A 17,725-nucleotide genomic window follows, 5' to 3' on the forward strand; every position below is an offset into this window, starting at 1 on the left:
CTGCCAGCAAACATGTTGAGAATCACGCTGCACAGGCTGGCTGTACACAAGGCGCGCTGCCGGCTGGGTCTGAGCTTCAGGGAGGTCCTCTTGAGTTGATCTGATTTGCTAAGTACCATCTACCACTCCACAAGTACCCCCTCTCCCCACAAAGCTTGGGAGACTGGAGGCTGGCACGCTTTTCTTGGCGTGTAACTTTTGGGACCGAACTAAAACTTTGGGGGGTAGGATTAAAAAGCAGCAGTCCAGGTGAGGGGCTTCCATTGGGAGGAGTATATCTGCCAAGAGCAGGGCGGGCGCAGTGGTGGGATTCAGGCGCTCGCCCCGATTGGGATGAACCGTTTGTTAAGCCCCCCCTCCCTTGGGAGAGAGAGTGATGGGGCTTTTAGTGCCTGGGAGCCCAGGATGGGGAGGAGAGATCTTGCAAGGTCGGCTCGCGATGCCAATCCCATTCCCACAGGATCAAAGCAAAAGTACAAAAGACAAAAGACATTTCACACCTATAAAGAATTGAGCTAGACCAGGCTCCGACCAACTGGCAGGAAAGGGAGGAGAGCATCCCTTACCGCCCTGAGCGTCCCTTCCCCACTCCACTTGTCAGAATTAGGACCATTCTGACAGCGGCAAATGTGGGACAGAGAGGACCATTTCAAAATATTCTCCATGCTTTTATTTTTCTGTTCCTGTTGCATTTTTGTGGGAAGTCAAGTGCTGTGATGACATGTGAAGGACAAACCGCAGATCAGATGGCTGCTCCACAAATTTAGCTTTCCCGAAGTTATCCCACTCCTCGCACAGCATTCTTGCTTAGGATTGCCTTCCTTGACTGCCTTTTTACTTCTATTTTGTGGTGGTGGGGTTATTGGGTTTCAGAAAGTGAAAGTTTTACTTCCCTCTCCCCCACGTACCCCTCCCCCTTCCCCTGCCGTGTCCCCAGTGTGATAATAGTGTAATTATTTCAGGGAGATTATTAGCATTAAACCTCAGACCTAGTTTTGGGGAAGCAGGTAGGTAATCCTGTTAAGCGCTGTTAAACCCTACTGATTTTCATAGGAAGAGCTAAAGGGTGATCCTTTACCTGGGAGTAAGCTCGGTTGCTGTCAATGGGGCTTGCTTCTGAGTAAACCCTCCTAGGGTCGTGATTCACCCATTCGAAGCATTGCACAGTTGCTTCAAAGCAAAGCCACCGACTACCACCAAGCTTACTTCTGAGTATCGCGCACCTTGGAGTCAACCGCTTTTTCTAAACCAGGGGTCTGCAACCTGTGGCTCGCCAGATGTTCATGGACTACAAATTGTAGTCCATGAACATCTGGAGAGCCTCAGGTTGCAGACCCCTGTTCTAAACTGAAACCTCAATATTCAGGTTAAATTGCCATGTTGGCACTTTGGGATAAATAAGTGAGTTTTGGGTTGCAGTTTGGGCACTCAGTCTCAAAAAGGTTCGCCATCACTGCATTAACCAGACGAATGAATGCCTTCTTTCTGCAAACAGTGTGGGGCAGGCTGTTGTGGAATAAGTGAATCCCACAGATGGAGTTGAACTGTCAGGACTGTGCAGTTGGGAGCAGGAAAGAGGACAGGGAGGCAGAGATGCTTGATATGAGACTTACAAGAACATCAAATCCTTGATTTGAGATGAACAAGCACATAAAATCCTTGGTTTGAGACTAACAAGCAAATAAAATCCTTGGTTTGAGACTAACAAGCACATAAAATCCTTGGTTTGAGACTAACATCCACATAAAATCCTTGATTTGAGACTTACAAACACATCTGATCCTTGATTTGAGACTAACAAACATCAAATCCTTGATTTGAGACTATCAGGCACTCAAATCCTTGATCTGAGACTTTCAAGTACGTCAAATACCTGATTTGAGACTTACAAGCAGTGGAAACGGCAGTTTAGGAAGATGGTAAGCTTTCCCTCATTGGCAGTCTTCAAACAACAGTTGGAAAAGCATTTGTCAGAGATGCTTTATGTTGAAGCTGTACTCAGCAGGGAACTGGACTAGATGGCCTCTAAGGGCCCTGATAACTCTAAGATTCCTTTTCTCTGTTTTCCTCCATGATACACAATGATTGTGAGAGCCTCGAAATGTGTGAAGAAATAATAAAGAGGCCTCCTGAGCATATGCAAAGTATATTTTCCTTTTACTGCCAGGTCACAGCATTCAGCAGAAATCTGGGATTAGGGAATTGGACTATGCAGCTGGTATTTCCAAGCACTTGTGGGACCCGGCACCCCACCCCCCACCCCCACCCCATAAACCCATACAAATAACTGTTGGGATATTTAGAGACTGCAGGTGCATGGGAGATGCACTTGAGGCAGTATAGTCAGGTATGTGGGAGGGAACGCACGAAATAGGACATGTGCATTATTAACAACTGAGTGGCAGACAAAAATTGGACAGATTCTCAGTAGCTTTTTATATATGAGTTTTTGACACACATACATCTCTTCTATATTATAAAGTATTTAATATATGCGGAAGAGCGGGGAAAACGATTAAAACAACACCCCTGCAGAGAAAGTGACATTTCTGCTGGTCGCCCCCAGTCCCAGACCCGCACCCAACTGCTGCCCCCCCTTCCGCCCCGCGCAGCGGCCCTTGGAGGGTTAAGGAGAGAGAGAGACGCAGTCCTAGAGAGGCCGCGGAGCGAGAGGGAGCCACTTCCTGTCCCTCTCGGAAGTCTCCTCTGCTCCCTCCTCCCCCCCGGATCCTGTTTGAATGGCCGGGCGGGAGGTTGGTGCGCTGGAGGGGGCGGGATGTGGGTGGGGGGCTGCAAGGCGAGACCCGAGGCAGAGGTGGGTGGGGGGTCCCTTGACCCCTTCGTGCAGAGGAGCCACGAGGTCCCCGCGGAGGATTGGAGGGCGGGATCCGAACTCGGCGCCCGGGGAGGCTCGACGGGGCTGGAGGGCCGGGGGTCTCAGAGGTGCTTTTTGGAAGGGGGAGGGGCGCCCAGGGGGGAGCCTTTGGGGGTCGGGGGGTGTTGATCTAAGGACCCAGAGAGGTGGGACCGGGGTGGTGATGGAGGATCAAGTGGGGGAGGCGGGCTGTGGGGAGTTGGACCCTCGAAATGAAGGAGAACCCCCTCCTCTCCCCCCCAAAAGCCCCGGCCAGACTCTGCCCCCCCCCCCCCCCAACCAGCCCCCAATGACTCTTCGTGGCAGAGCTCAGGTTCACGGAGCAGGTCACAGAGCGGCCATTCAGCAAAGGGGCCTTTCTGGCTTAAAGAGCCCCCCTCCCTTCCCCCGGGAATCCCAGCTGCACGGGGGGGGGGGGCGAGGAGGAGGGACCAGGCACGCGCCAAGCAGAGCTGCAAGGTGGTCCCCCAGATAAGGCGGATGCTGCTGGGCTGGCGGGCAAGGAGGCGTCTCTGGCGCCAAGAGCAGGAAGGGGAAAGGGTCCCACACTCTCCCCCAAGATCCAGGGCAAGAGCCAGGGGGATAGCTGACATCCCAGCAGATTTTCTCCTGACCTCACACACACACCCAGTGCACCAGAGCAGGGATCGGAGACCCCTCTGCACAGGGGGTTTGCCCAAGAAGCGAGGCTTCTGGGAAAGGGCTTGTGTACTTTTTTCCTCCCCTTCCCCACGTGGTTGTGGCGCATCAGGGCGCCTCCTCTGATCTCTTGCTTTCCTGCCAAGCTGGAGTCTGCAACTGAGCCGCTTCAGGGGGCTGCCGTTTTAAACCCCCCTGAGGTGGCTTCAGGCAGGGTCAGGAACTAGTTGCCCCGGAGTGGGTGTGCAGAGGTTGGAAGGAAATAGTTTGAGGAGGGTATATGAATATGGGACCACCCCCAAACAGAGTGGCTCAGTGGGAGAAAGATGATAGATCAAACGCTCCGGACCCATCCTGGATCATAAGAACACCAGATCAAAGGTGATCCCCTCAGTTGTGCCCCGAAGCTGTTATGGAGTCATTCAAGGGGCTGGCGCAACAAACATGTTTGTAGTGCAAAATAGGAATTCCCCACCCCTTTTATTTCTCACCCTCCCAGGCAAGAGTGAAAGGACATGAATGCCTTCTCCACCATCTCCTGCGCTTTTCAAAATGAAGAGAGCCACCATGCAGCCAGCTCAGGTAAGTGGAGGTGAAGGTACTGGTCAGAAATGCACGAGAGGTCAGGGATGGTTCCTTCTGTTCCAGGACTCGGAGGATCGGGCTCCCTGCCCTCGGTTCTGGTGCTGCTAGATTTTCAAGATATGATTGAAGTCTATAAAATTATGCATGGGGTAGAAAATGTTGACAGAGAGAAATTTTCTCTCTCTTTCTCACAATACTAGAACCAGGGGGCATCCATTGAAAATGGTGGGGGGAAGAATTAGGACTAATAAAAGGAAACACTTCTTCACGCAACGTGTGATTGGTGTTTGGAATATGCTGCCACAGGAGGTGGTGATGGCCACTAACCTGGATAGCTTTAAAAGCCCTCCGGGGATGAGGCGGCCTACAAATTTAATAAATAAATAAATAAAAAGGACTTGGACAGATTTATGGAGGAGAAGTCGATCTATGGCTACCAATCTTGATCCTCCTTGATCTCAGATTGCAAATTCCTTAGCAGGCCAGGTGCTCAGGAGCAGCAGCAGCAGAAGGCCATTGCTTTCACCTCCTGCACGTGAGCTCCCAAAGGCACCTGGTGGGCCACTGCGAGTAGCAGAGTGCTGGACTAGATGGACTCTGGTCTGATCCAGAAGGCTCTTTCTTATGTTCTTAAGACTGCCCCCCCCCTTCCCTTGTCTAGACTGGCAGGGGCAAATAATCCCCAGTGGGAACTATGAAACAATTCTGGGCCATGAATTTCCCATGTCAGTTACCATGTGGACATCTGTGGCCTCTTCCTCACAAGGCAGCTAATCCCATGCCAGTGAAGACAAGCCCCTCTGACTCTAGGATGGCCACAAAGAGGGAATGCGGTGGGGGCCAAATGTCCCCACAGGGCTCTGCTCCTCTCCTCTTTGTGCAGCTGTTCCGCTGTTAATTAACTGTCTAGTGCAGCTCATGTGACCAAAATTCAGGAAGGTTATTGGCATGCTGGAGCGTGTCCGTGGGCAACCGAAAAGGGTCTAGAATACATGTCCTCTGAGGAGAGTCTTAGGGGGCTGGGTATATTTTACCTGGAGAAGAAAAGGTTAAGGGGTGACATGATAGCCCTGCTTAAATATTTGAAGGGATCTCATGTTGAAGAGGGAGCAAAGCTTGTTTTCTGCTGCTCCAACTAGAACATAGAGTATTGGATTCAAACTGTGAGAAAAGAGATTCCACCTTAACATTAGAAAGAAGTTCCTGACGGTAAGGGCTGATTGACTGTGGAATCCACTGCCTTAGAAGGTGGTAGAGTCTGCTTGGAGGTTTTTTCTAAAAAGACTGAATGGCCATCTTTGAAGGGTGCTTTACTTGTCAGTTCCTGCATTGCAGAGGGTGAACTAAATGGCCCTGGTGGACTATTCTAACTCTGTGATTCTATGACCAAAAGTCTCGAGCATAAACAGATACATAAGATAAAGTGGCATATATATTATGAAATCTTCACATTAACCAGTGCCTGAGGCAGCATTACAAAATACAACATTACAAAGTAAAATACATAGCTCCTAAAATTAACATATAATTAACATAATTATTGGATCAAATTAAGTTTTAACTCTGATGTGCGCAGTTTAATATACACTGCGCACCCAGACCTATTTGCCTCCAAATGGTATCAACTTCTCAAATCAAAAATTTACTCAATAGGTTTATTACTGGAAGATCTCTGTATGCTGACACCCAGAGAGATTTTCCAAACCTTGAAAAGTAGACTTCTAGAACAGGAATATCATATCTTGTTGGGGCAAGCAAATAAAGCATGCTCACCCCTCTCTGTCGGAATAATACCGGAACAGGGGCACATAGCATTTTTAATTATTAACTGAACCCCCCCAACAGAGATGGATTATCACAAGGGCCAGATCCAATACCTTCCCATTGGCCATTACAAAGGGTCGTTACTTATCCATCCCTCTCCAGGATCGGGTTTGTCCACACTGTAAAAATCAAGTGGAGACTCTTGCTCACATTATTCTTGACTGTCCGAGATATGTGGGCATTAGGAATTTCTCTCCCAGGCTGGCCCTAGACAAATCTGAAAGTGACTCTGACTGTTCTGTTGTGGAGCTTCTGTTAAACAACACAGATGTCATGCTCTTGGAAAAAGTAGGAAAATTTATTTTACAAGTGACAGAACTTTCTAAGTAATGTATACTGCTATATAGTCTTCCTGTCTGCGTTTTGAATGTACTCTTGATTTGTATTTCAAAAATGTCTGGCAATGCTCTAGAACCTATTTTTAAATGCCAAATAAAGGTGGTTGTTGTTAAAAACATATAATTAAAATTATACAATTTGTCCAGGGATGGGGCTGCCTCCCAGCACCTGGAAGCCTGTTCTGCCCCCGCCCCCCCCCCCCGCCCCGTTATAAATGCTCACCCAGGGACCAGCATCATCACCACCACCCCAAACTGGCAGCTCTGCCCCTGGACTTTCCCTAAAGAGCAGGGACCTCCAGGAAACCAGCAGCAAGAAGGAACAGCAGAGACATGGCAGGAGAGCCTCAGCAGCAAGAGCAAGCCTCAGGAGTTCCAGGGAACAGAGTGGAGGCAGCAAAGCCCTAGCCATGCTGCAATCAGCAGCCCACAGCAGTCTTGGAAAGGGGCCTAGCCAGAACAGCCCCAGCCGGGCTGTAATCATGGAGGAGGGCCAAGAAGGCTGAAGGCCACTAGGAAGCTGGAGCAGGGAGCTCCCGGGAGGGTGGGAATGTCCTGAGAGGGATAAAAGGAAGGCAGGACAAGAGGGGTGGGTTGGTGTGGTTCAGAGGATTAGCACCAAAAGAGGATAGCACACCAGCCTCTGCCTTGTCCCCCTTACCAGTAGCATCCAGAGTCTTCATGGGCTCAAGAGCAGACGAAAGATGCTTCATCAGTTGCTAAAAAAGGCAGTGATTCCTTAACCTTGTCAGAAAGCAGGGCACGAGGGGGAGAGATGCCACATCAGCAGATTGTGTAGGCCCCTTATCATGCTTAGTTTTAATGTTACCTGGTTTCTATCTAACTGGCTGTTGAGCTATGGAATTCCGGAAGTATCTTTGGAATTTAACCCCAAAATTTAAGTCAGAGCAGTGTGCAAACACATGTGTTGGCATCAGGTTAGAATAGAATTGCAGGAGAACACGCTCGTAATGAAAGGGACCAGGTATTTGTTTGACCCAATCAAGATCAGTTGAAAATGGACTACTTTTTAAAAAGCAAGCAAGATGTTTGCTAGCTGGACCAGCTAACAAACCTCCCTTGATCGGGGAAAATACTTTGCAGTCGTATAATTTGTCTTATAAATTAAATAAACAAATCCACTATTCCTTCTACTAGGAGGAGATTTAAATGGCCATTCAGGCCTCAGACCCAGCTGTCTCTGCTTCTGACCTTTCCACCCACAGATCAGATCAGCTTTAGGTTACTTTCCACTGATGTAAAGGGATGTTTCCTCCTCCTCCTTGCAGGGTGGGGTGTCCTTTGAAGAGGTGGCCGTGCTTTTCACCAAGGAGGAACGGGCCCTGCTGCGACCCACCCAAAGAGCGCTGTACAAGGAAGTCATGCTGGAGAACTTTTGGAATGTGTCTTCTCTGGGTGAGGATCCTTTTTTCCTGGGCTGATCCCAACAGGAGATCTTCTACCTCCTTCCTCTGATTTTGGGATGCCTTTGGGGGGGGGGGTTATCTTGGTGAGAGGGAGCCCCTGCCTGGCAGTCTTCTGCTGGACCACCTCAGAGGACATCAGAAAGGGTGCCAGAGGAACTCTCAGTCAAAAGACCAGAGGCGTATTTGCCTAGGGACATGGGGTACCCCGGGTGCCCCCATTTTTTCACGTGGGGGGCGCAAAAATTCCAGGTTCGTTTGTGTGTTTTTTGTTATAAGAGAAGTCTGGACATAGTTTATAACAGACTTCTCTTTGTGATACACCTCCGAAGATGCCAGCCATAGATGCAGGTGAAACGTTCGGAATGAGATCTACCAGACCACAGCCACACAGCCCGGAAAACCCACAACAACCAACACTGAAAGTTTCCATCTGAGTTTGACAGGGAGCAGCCACAGAACTGCCAGAGCCAGATGGACGATTCTTGGCTCTGTACTGTCCCTCATCCCACTCCTAATGCTTGCTGCTTTTGTATTTCTGGATGAGCTGTCAACCTCCCTTGGGACTGAAGAATTTATTTGCACTCAGGAGAGTTATAGTTTTGATGGTGGTTGTTTTTCCCCCCTGATTACAAGGACCTCTGATTGCGAAGCCTGAGCTCATATCCCAGCTTGAAGAGGAAGAAGAGGTGCTTCTTGGGATCTTCAATGAAGAGAAGGAACCGGCAGGTAGCTTCTATACGTCCCTTGGGGCTGTACTTTGCCTGTGCTTCCTTTTAAGAGCAGGTGGATTTCTGCGAGGATCTTCGTCACTGTTTGACCTTCTCTTCCTTAGAGGTTGAATGAGGTGTGAATGTGGAAATGGTGGCTGTAGATCTGGAACCTATGAAAACCTATGAGTCAGATGACTCATTCACTGTCCACCCTGAGTGGCAGTGGCTCTGTTCTCCAGGAACCTGAAATCCCTTTAAATGGAGATGCCAAGCACTGATCCTGGTGCAAGGAAAGTATGCATTTTCCCACAGAGAAGACCCAGAGCAATTCCAGCGAGCACTCACACTAGTGCAGTGGTGGCGAACCTATGACACTCCAGATGTTCATGGACTACAGTTCCCATTAGCCCCCGCCAGCATGGAGTGCCATAGGTTCGCCACCACGACACTAGTGCATTTGAAACTAGTAGGATACAGCACAGACTCTGGGGGAGTATATGGACTTTGAGAGAGGCTGCAGTCTGGACCTTTCTGAGGTTATAGGTAAGGGATGGTGATGTTATTTCCAAGATTGGTCTGAATGTGACCGAGACCCTGTATTTTCAGTTAGAGTCTTTGGGGGAGCCCTGTTCCTTCATTGTACTGAAATGTTGGGGAGAGGATGTGGCTTAAACAACTTCTGGGATGCTGTTTTGAGGATAGGAGGGCAAGTTGTTCATGTTCTAGTCAGGCGGACATTTGTGAGTCAAACAGCACAGAGAGAAAATTTCCATTGCCTTTATCGCGGAGCCCCACTTCAATCATCCCTCACTGACCTGGGAAGAGAAAGCAATGAACCAATCAGCGACCTTCATCGCTGCCTGACAACAAAGTCACAGGGCAGTGGCTACATTTTGGGGCTGGTGTTTTGATTTACAATTTAGGCCAGTGAAGGATCTTTCTGTTAGTAACTGTCCTGATGAAATCCTATTCTCCAAACTGTGTTATATCGTAGGACCAGATTGCCCTCCAGGACTCTGGACATGGTTCTCAGACACCTGGCCTTTGAATTGTTGCATGCTGTACAGCAGTTAATTTAGTTCAGTCTATAACACTCAACCTATGTTCTTTTTCATACTGTTCATACCACAATTCTTTTCTCTTTCCACATGGGAAGTGTGCGATCCAGCAAATGAAATGAAAAAGCATTGTGTGAATGAAAAGAGAGATGGAACAGACATCACTGAATATTTTGGTGCCCTGAAAAAGGAAGAAAGAAAACAGCCAATTCAAGGAAGAAGTAATTCTGGTCCTTTCCAGGATGACGATTCACAAAAAACTGCACTATTTGATAAAATTCATGAAAAATACAGTAGGAATGAGGACGCTGCAACTGGGGAAACGCTTTCTGAAAAATCAGATAAAAATGTGAAGTGCAGTGACCATAACAGAATGAAAATACTTGAATCCTTGAAATGTGCGAAGAGATTTGTGGAGGAAAAAAAGATAACTTCTCCTGCAAAAATTCACCCGCTGGACAACAACTATCAGTTCTTGGATGGTGGAAAAAACTTCAACAACAGTGGAAGCCTTATTTCCCATCAAATTTCCATAGGGCAGAAGCCATATAAATGCCTGGAGTCTGGAAAAGATTTCAGCAAGTGTAGACACTATATTTCTCATCAACAAATTAAAACAGGGGAGAAACCATACAAATGCCTGGAGTGTGGACATGCCTTCAATCACAGTGGAAATCTTACTTACCATCAAAAAATTCACACAGGAGAGAAACCATACAAATGCCTGGAATGTGGAAAAGGCTTCAGTAAGAGTGGACTACTCACTTCCCATCAAAGAATTCATACAGGGCAGAAACCATATAAATGCCAGGAGTGTGGAAAAGACTTCAGTCAGAAAGGACATCTTATTTCCCATCAAAGTATTCACTCAGGGGAGAAACCATATAAATGCCAGGAGTGTGGAAAAGACTTCCGTGAGAGTACCAAGCTTACTTCCCATCAAAGAATTCATACAGGGCAGAAACCATACAAATGCCTGGAATGTGGAAAAGCCTTCAGTCACAATGGAAATCTTACTTCACATCAGAGAACTCACACAGGGGAGAAGCCGTACAAATGCCTGGAATGTGGAAAAGCCTTCAGTCAGAGTGGAAAACTTACTTCCCATCAAAGAATTCACACAGGGGAGAAACCATACAAATGCCTGGAGTGTGGAAAAGGCTTCCGTGAGAGGGCACACCTCACTTCCCATCACAACACACACACAGGAGAGAAACCATATAAATGCCAGAAGTGTGGAAAAGACTTCCGTGAGAGTACCAAGCTTACTTCCCATCAAAGAATTCATACAGGGCAGAAACCATACAAATGCCTGGAGTATGGAAAAGCCTTCAGTCACAGTGGAAATCTTACTTTACATCAGAGAACTCACACAGGAGAGAAGCTGTACAAATGCCTGGAATGTGGAAAAGACTTCAGTAAGAGTGGACTACTCACTTCCCATCAAAGAATTCATACAGGGCAGAAACCATACAAATGCCTGGAGTGTGGAAAAGACTTCAGTCACAGCGGAAATCTTACTTCACATCAGAGAACTCACACAGGGGAGAAACTATACAAATGCGTTGAATGTGGAAAAGCCTTCAGTCACAACGCAAGTCTTACTTCACACCTGAGAATTCACACAGGTGAGAAACCATACAAATGCCTGGAGTGTGGAATAGACTTCAGGCAGAAAGGACATCTTATTTCCCATCAAAGTATTCACTCAGGGGAGAAACCATACAAATGTCAGGAGTGTGGAAAAGACTTCAGTCACAACGCAAGTCTTACTTCACACCAGAGAATTCACACAGGTGAGAAACCATACAAATGCCTGGAGTGTGAAATAGACTTCAGGCAGAAAGGACATCTTATTTCCCATCAAAAAATTCACACAGTGGAGAAACAATACAAATGCCTCAAGTGTGGAAAAGCCTTCAGTCACAGCAGAAGTCTTACTTTCCATCAAATAATTCATTCAGGGGAGAAACCTTATAATTGCCTGGAGTGTGGAAAAGACTTCAGGCAGAAAGGACATCTTATTTCCCATCAAAATATTCACTCAGGGGAGAAACCATACAAATGCCTGGAGTGTGGAAAAGACTTCAGGCAGAAAAGACATCTTATTTCCCATCAAAATATTCACTCAGGGGAGACACCATACAAATACCTGGAGTGTGGAAAAGCCTTCAGTCACAGCGGAAATCTTACTTCACATCAGAGAACTCACACGGCAGAAGCCGTACAAATGCCTTGAGTGTGGAAAAGACTTCAGTAAGAGTGTACACCTCACTTCCCATCGATGAATTCATACAGGGCAGAAATCATAAAAATGCCTGGAGTGTGGAAAAGTCTTCAGTCTGATTTCAAATTTTACTTCCCATTGAAGAATTCACACAGGGGAGAAACTATTTAAATGCCAGGAGTGTGGAAAAGTGTTTAGTCAGAGGGGAAACCTTAGTTCCCATCAGGGAATTCACACACTAGAGAAATATATAAGTACCTCAAGTGTGGAAAAGCATTCAGTCACAACACAAGTCTTACTTCACATGAGAGAATTCACCCAGGGGAGAAACCATACAAATGCCTTGAGTGTGGAAAAGCATTAAGATTGGAAATCTTACTTCCCATCAAATAATTCATCCAAGGTAGAAACCATAAACATTCCAGGAGTGTGGAGTAACCTTCAGGCACAGTACACTCCTCATCTTCCATCAAACAATTCATAGAAGGGGAAAACGATATTATTGCCTAGTGTGTGGAAAAAAATTCAGTGAGAGTGGACACTATATTTCTCATTAAATAATTCACACAGGGGAGGAACCATATCAGTGCCCCAAAAGTAGAAAAGGCCTCAGTCATAGTACAAACCTTACTTCCCATAAAAGAATTCATGCAGGAAAAATTCATGCAGGGGCATCCAACTATTTTAATATGGATATCATGTCGCCCCCCCCCCCCTTAACCTTCTCATTTCCAGACTTACCATACCCAGCTCCCTAAATCTTTCCTCATAGGGCATGGATTCTAGACCTTTTACCATTGTTGTCACCCTCCTCTGGACACACTCCAATATTTTTTGGCATTGTGGTTCCCAGAACTGGACACAGTATTCCAGGTGAGGTCTGACCAATGCAGAATAGAGTGGTAACATTACTTCCTTGAGATCCAATCCATAGTGTGGATTAAGGAAGGTATGGAAAGCTGTTGGCCTTTTGTGCATTGACCACACATTTCAATGGAGCTCACAGAGCAGGGCCTCCCTGATTAATTCCATCCTGTTGTGAGCCAGATCCTTTTGTCACCCCAAAACGACAAACCCATGGGCCGCAAGATCTGCTCTCCCCCATCTGACTCATTGCAGAGCCTGGCAACTGGCATTTTTCCCAGGGCAGAAGGATGTTTTCCCCCACAATATCCTCCTTCAAAGCAGATGAGAAGACTATTAAGTGGCTGATGATTGGCCCTGGGTGGAGGAGGTAATACCTTGTGACACCTACTGGAAAACAGAGCTCCAAATCCTCCAATGAGCATTTACCATTTGGAATTGAAGTAAAGCATGAAAATAAAGTAAAGCTTGGTTGAAAGCAGGTCTCTGGGAAGATGATTGAACAATGATCTCTGTGGGAGGAAGTAGTCAAATCAAAGTCTTGGAGCAGAGGTGCCCTTCAGAGGAGTGGGAACATTGGAAGATCCAGAGCACGGGCATCCGTGTTGGTGCTGGTATTAGATTGCTATTCTGTGCATTCTACATTGACAAACCTCTGTTTACGCAACAGACACAAAAGGATGCCCAGAGAAGTGAGGAAGTGCTGACTTCTAACTTGAAAGATTCAGGGATGGATCACCAACCCTGCCAGCTGCCCTGGAAGCCAGCCCTGCCTCTTAATTGTAGCTGTGGGTTGGACAGCATGGTGTGGAAAGGGTGCTCAGCGTGCACTCAGAGATGCTCCTCGCAGGCTGATCAAGTCCTGCCTCTGATGAGGGATTCCCTCTTCTTTCATGCCCCCACCCCCAGGAGGGAACCTGTCTCCTAATATGATACCCTCTGTAATACATGCAGGGACCACCTAAATTGGGGAGTGGAAGATCTCCCAGAATTACAGCTGAATTCCAGACGGCAGAGATGAGTTTCCCTGAAGAGCTTGGATTTGTACCCCGCTTTTCTCAACCATAAGGAGTCAAAGTGGCTTGCAAACTCCTTCCGTTCCTCTCCACCACAACAGGCACTTTGTGAGGAAGGTGGGACTGAGAGAGTTCAAAGAGAGCGGCGACTATGTCAAGGTCACCCAGCAGGCTACATGTGGAGGAGTGGAGAGTCAAACCCGGTTCTCCAGATTAGAGACCACACTGGCTCAATGGGGGAAGAGAGTGGACGTGTATCTGTGGAGCTCCCGTGCGAGAGAGTAGAAAATCAGCTAAAAAGTGAGTTAAAAGTGCTTTTGAAACGGTTCCAAGAGGTGCCCCCAGGCGTGTGAAACACCCGGGCACAAGTGGAGGGAGAGGGGGAGCCCCCCCACGGGGGGGGGGGACCCGGCAAGAAGCGATGGAAGGGACTGGGGGGCCGAGAGAAAGCGCTCCAAAAATGGCCGCGGCAGGAAAAGCTGGCTGCGAAAACAAAAGTGCTCAGCCGACTTTAAAACAGACCGCTCGAAAAACGGAGTTTAAAAACGTTTTGAGGGAAGCAAAAGAGCTGCCCAGGGAAGGGGAATGTCCCGGGGGGGCGGCAGGGAAACCCCAGGGGGGACCCCCAGGAAGGCGGTGGCGATGCTGGTGACGGGTGCAGAGCAAGAGAGACGGAGCTGGGAGGAGAAATCGAAAGCGGAGAGTTTCCAAGCGCTCCGCAGAGATCGGGAGGAGTTTCGAGCGGACGGAGGGGTGAAGCGGAACAGCCCCCAGGCAGGCACAGGCACGGGGGACCCCGGGACATCGCTCAGAAGCCAGGCCGAAGGGCGGTGCCGCGGCCGGGGCTGGAGGTTGGCAACAGAGGGGCCTGGGAACAGAAACAAGGAATACGCAACACAACAGGTGGCGTAGCCAAAACAACGGAGAGTGCCCAGAAAGAGAGCGCGAAGGAGGGGGCCGAGTGCTCCGTCCGTCCGGAACAAAGCAAGGAGGGTGCTCTGGCCGGCCAGAACGAAGCGAGGAGGGGGAGACGTCATTCTCATAGAGGATGAGACCCCCAGCAGTGGCAGCGAAAGCAGCAGCACCCCCCACTACCGTGGGGACAGCAGTCCGAGCATTGGCAGCAAAGTGCAAGAAGCCGTGGCCAAGCGGCAGGAGAGTTTGAAAAAAGCGCTCCAGCTGCTCACCAGACAAACCCCGCATTCTATCTCACGGAGGTTTCTCCCCTCCCCAAACCCTGCTGATCTCCGGTGCCGTGCCTGAATCTCCAGGAATTTTCCACCTCAGAGTTGGCAACCCTTGTTCCCACAGATTCATCTGCTGAAATCAGCATAGTGGGGAAGAACAGAAAACCGTAATTTGGCGAACTGGGTTTGATTCCCCACTCCTCCTATGAGTAGCAAACTCTCCTGGAGAACTGGGTTTGTTTCCCTACTCCTACTGGGTCATACCCAGTTCTGTCAGAACTCTCTCAGCCCCACCCACCCTACAAGGTGTCTGTGGTGGGGGAAGGAAGGGAAGGAGTTTGAAAACTGCTGTGAGACTCTTTATGGCTGAGAAAAGTGGGATATAAATCTAAATTCTTTTTCAGATTCATTCTGCTCAAATCAGCCTTGTCCTCTTGTCCACAATGCTGAGGAAAAGTGCTGCTATTGGTGGAATGGACCTGCACGTTACGGCCTCCTGGACTGGGCGGATTAGCTGAGCATTTATTTGTGAATAGCTTTTCTTTTTGAGGCGATAGTCCATTGCAGCACAAGCAAAACTCATGCAGGTTAAAATAACTACAAAATTAAACATGCACTAAAATATCTGTAACCGACAGGGAAAAATCAGACATCATTAAAATAATTAAACAGGCGGTAACATTACTTCCTTGAGATCCATAGTGTGGATCAAGGAAGGTATGGAAAGGTGTTGGCCCTAACTTGGTTTACAGATGTACTCTAAGGAAAGAGAGTGTTGATACAAATGGATGATAGGACTGCCGTGTTTTACATAAACACAGGGCCAGAGGATCAAAGGTCCTCAGTGCTGAGGCAGCTGCGCTGTGGCAGTGGGTCATAGGAAACAGGGTAAATATGCAGGCAGGCAGAATGTGGCAGTGGATCGTTGTGCTACCCATTTTCCAAAACTTGGGTTTTCCGTGGGTAGAGTGATTTGCTACCAGGGAAAATGAAAACGCTCCCCAGTTTTGAGCCCTAGCAGTGAAGGGACCAGGGGTCTCTAAGAGGTGCTTTCCCCCTGTTTCTGCTGATAGCGAGGGTATTAGGAAAGACCGAACAGGAAGGCTGAGAAAAGTGGGATATAAATCTAGGTTCTTTTTCAGATTCATTCTGCTCAAATCAGCTTTCTCCTCTTGTCCACGATGCTGAGGGAAAATGCTGCTATTTGTGGAATGGACCTGCAGGTTCTGGCTCCTGGCAGAGCATCTATATGTGAATAACTTTTACTTTTGAGGCCGTAGTCCATAGCAGCACAAGCAAAACACACACAGGTTAAAATAACTACAAAATTAAACCTGCACTAAAATATCTGTCACCGACAGGGAAAAATCAGACATCATTAAAATAATTAAACAGGCAGGCTAGTTGGTGCATCAAGATAGTTATCATGATCCCCCCCCCTTCCTAATGTTAATGTTTTTATTTTGAACAGTTTTTAACATCCCGATTTTTGCAAGTTCATTTTAGGTTTTGCAGGAGTAGTGACTTTGAAATGGTTTGATATTTTGCTGAATGTGATTGTGTTCAGTTTTATTGTTCTTGGTTTTATTCTTGTTGCATTCGATTGCATTTTGTAAGCCACCTTGAATATGGCTATAGAAAGGCAAGGTGTAAATACTTTTAATAAAGACATGACGGATGAAATAAATGGAGGTATAAGTAATGAACGGAAAGACATCTCCCCACAAAACTTTAATTTGATCCTCATGCGTTTGTATACAAAAGATCCCACGTTCAAGTTAAAAGGAGCAGGTAGGAAGTGATATAAAAGATCTTTCTCCGCCTGAGCCACTGCCAGATGTCAGAGACACACCTGGACTTAACAGAACAATGGTCTGACTCGGGGAACGGCAGCTTCGTGGGGCATTCCCACAGTTTCATGTGTTTTCTCCCGCAAAAGCCAGTAATGGCAGACCCACCATGAGACTGATTGACCCTCAGATTGCAAGACCTGAGCAAGACTGTTGAGGCATCTCAGAGGTCATTCATTCGTAGGGTTCACTTTCAGTTGGAAGAGACTCGATGGCACCGAACACTCAAACAGCGGCCTCCAGTGAATTGCTTTAAATGGGGGTGGTTCAGCTTTCAGTGAACGATGCTTAAGAGCTTGGGAGTCTTGCTGGATCCAGGGCTGCTGTTGGAGAAACAGTGGCCCTGATGGCCCCAAATGCTCTTTCCTCCTGTCCAGCTGTCCCTGCAGGGTACTCGCGAGAGCCCCTGTTGCCAACCCTCCTACCCCTTCCCGGGTGTTGGTTTCCCCGGCCTCCCCCTCCCCCCGTCTCAGGGGGGTGGACAAGCTGTTTTCCTGAGTCAAGTTACCTGACTACACTGGCTACAGGTCAGGATACAGAGACCTGTGTGGTTCTGAAGCCTCCATAAGGCTTGCAAAGGACGTATATATGTGATTGTGCCAATATTCTACATGGTTTCCCTCTTGCCTCTGCCCTTTTAAGATGTAACAAAAGCCCCTTTAGCGTTCAATTTATGATTTGCCCGCTGTCTAGGTTTATATTTAAGCTAGGTTTTCCAATCAATTTAAGGTTTTGTTATTGTTAACTTAGGATATTCTTGCCTATAAGTATATGTGTTTGTATTCCTTAAGGTTTTCCCTAATGTTTAAGTTTAGAAAAGTTATTTTTGATATTTGTGTTTGTTAGTAAAAGCAGTAGCCTGTAGAAGCTGATATTAAGGGACAAGGAAGTTAGCCCTGGAATTCAGCTTAGACCAACACCCAGCCGACTCCTTAGCAAAGACAAAGACCACTTTGGTTTTGCAAATTAAATCTGATGGCAGCACCCAGATGGCAAATTAAATCTGATGGCAGCTGTTGGAAAACATGTCGGGACCACCATTGGACAGTTTGAACTCTCCTTTGTTGCGGAACTGAGGCGCGGGAGCCTCAGGGCATAACTCAAGGAAACAGCCATCTGATAACG

At 47.6% G+C, this 17,725-nt stretch overlaps 1 protein-coding gene across 1 annotated transcript in view; it reads left to right on the forward strand.

Annotated features, from left to right (window-relative positions):
* The first annotated feature begins 2,723 nt into the window (after positions 1–2,723).
* Positions 2,724–17,725, forward strand: part of LOC125436424 (zinc finger protein 665-like) — a 32,553-nt gene continuing 17,551 nt past the window's right edge. Inside the window, 6 exon segments of the mRNA XM_048503406.1 lie at positions 2,724–2,753; positions 4,014–4,096; positions 7,551–7,677; positions 8,322–8,414; positions 9,555–9,982; positions 10,232–10,286. Coding sequence (XP_048359363.1) covers positions 4,034–4,096; positions 7,551–7,677; positions 8,322–8,414; positions 9,555–9,982; positions 10,232–10,286 — 766 coding nt within the window. The 5' untranslated portion in view covers positions 2,724–2,753; positions 4,014–4,033.

This window comes from Sphaerodactylus townsendi, linkage group LG01, assembly GCF_021028975.2.
Source record: "Sphaerodactylus townsendi isolate TG3544 linkage group LG01, MPM_Stown_v2.3, whole genome shotgun sequence".
Lineage (NCBI taxonomy): Eukaryota > Metazoa > Chordata > Lepidosauria > Squamata > Sphaerodactylidae > Sphaerodactylus > Sphaerodactylus townsendi.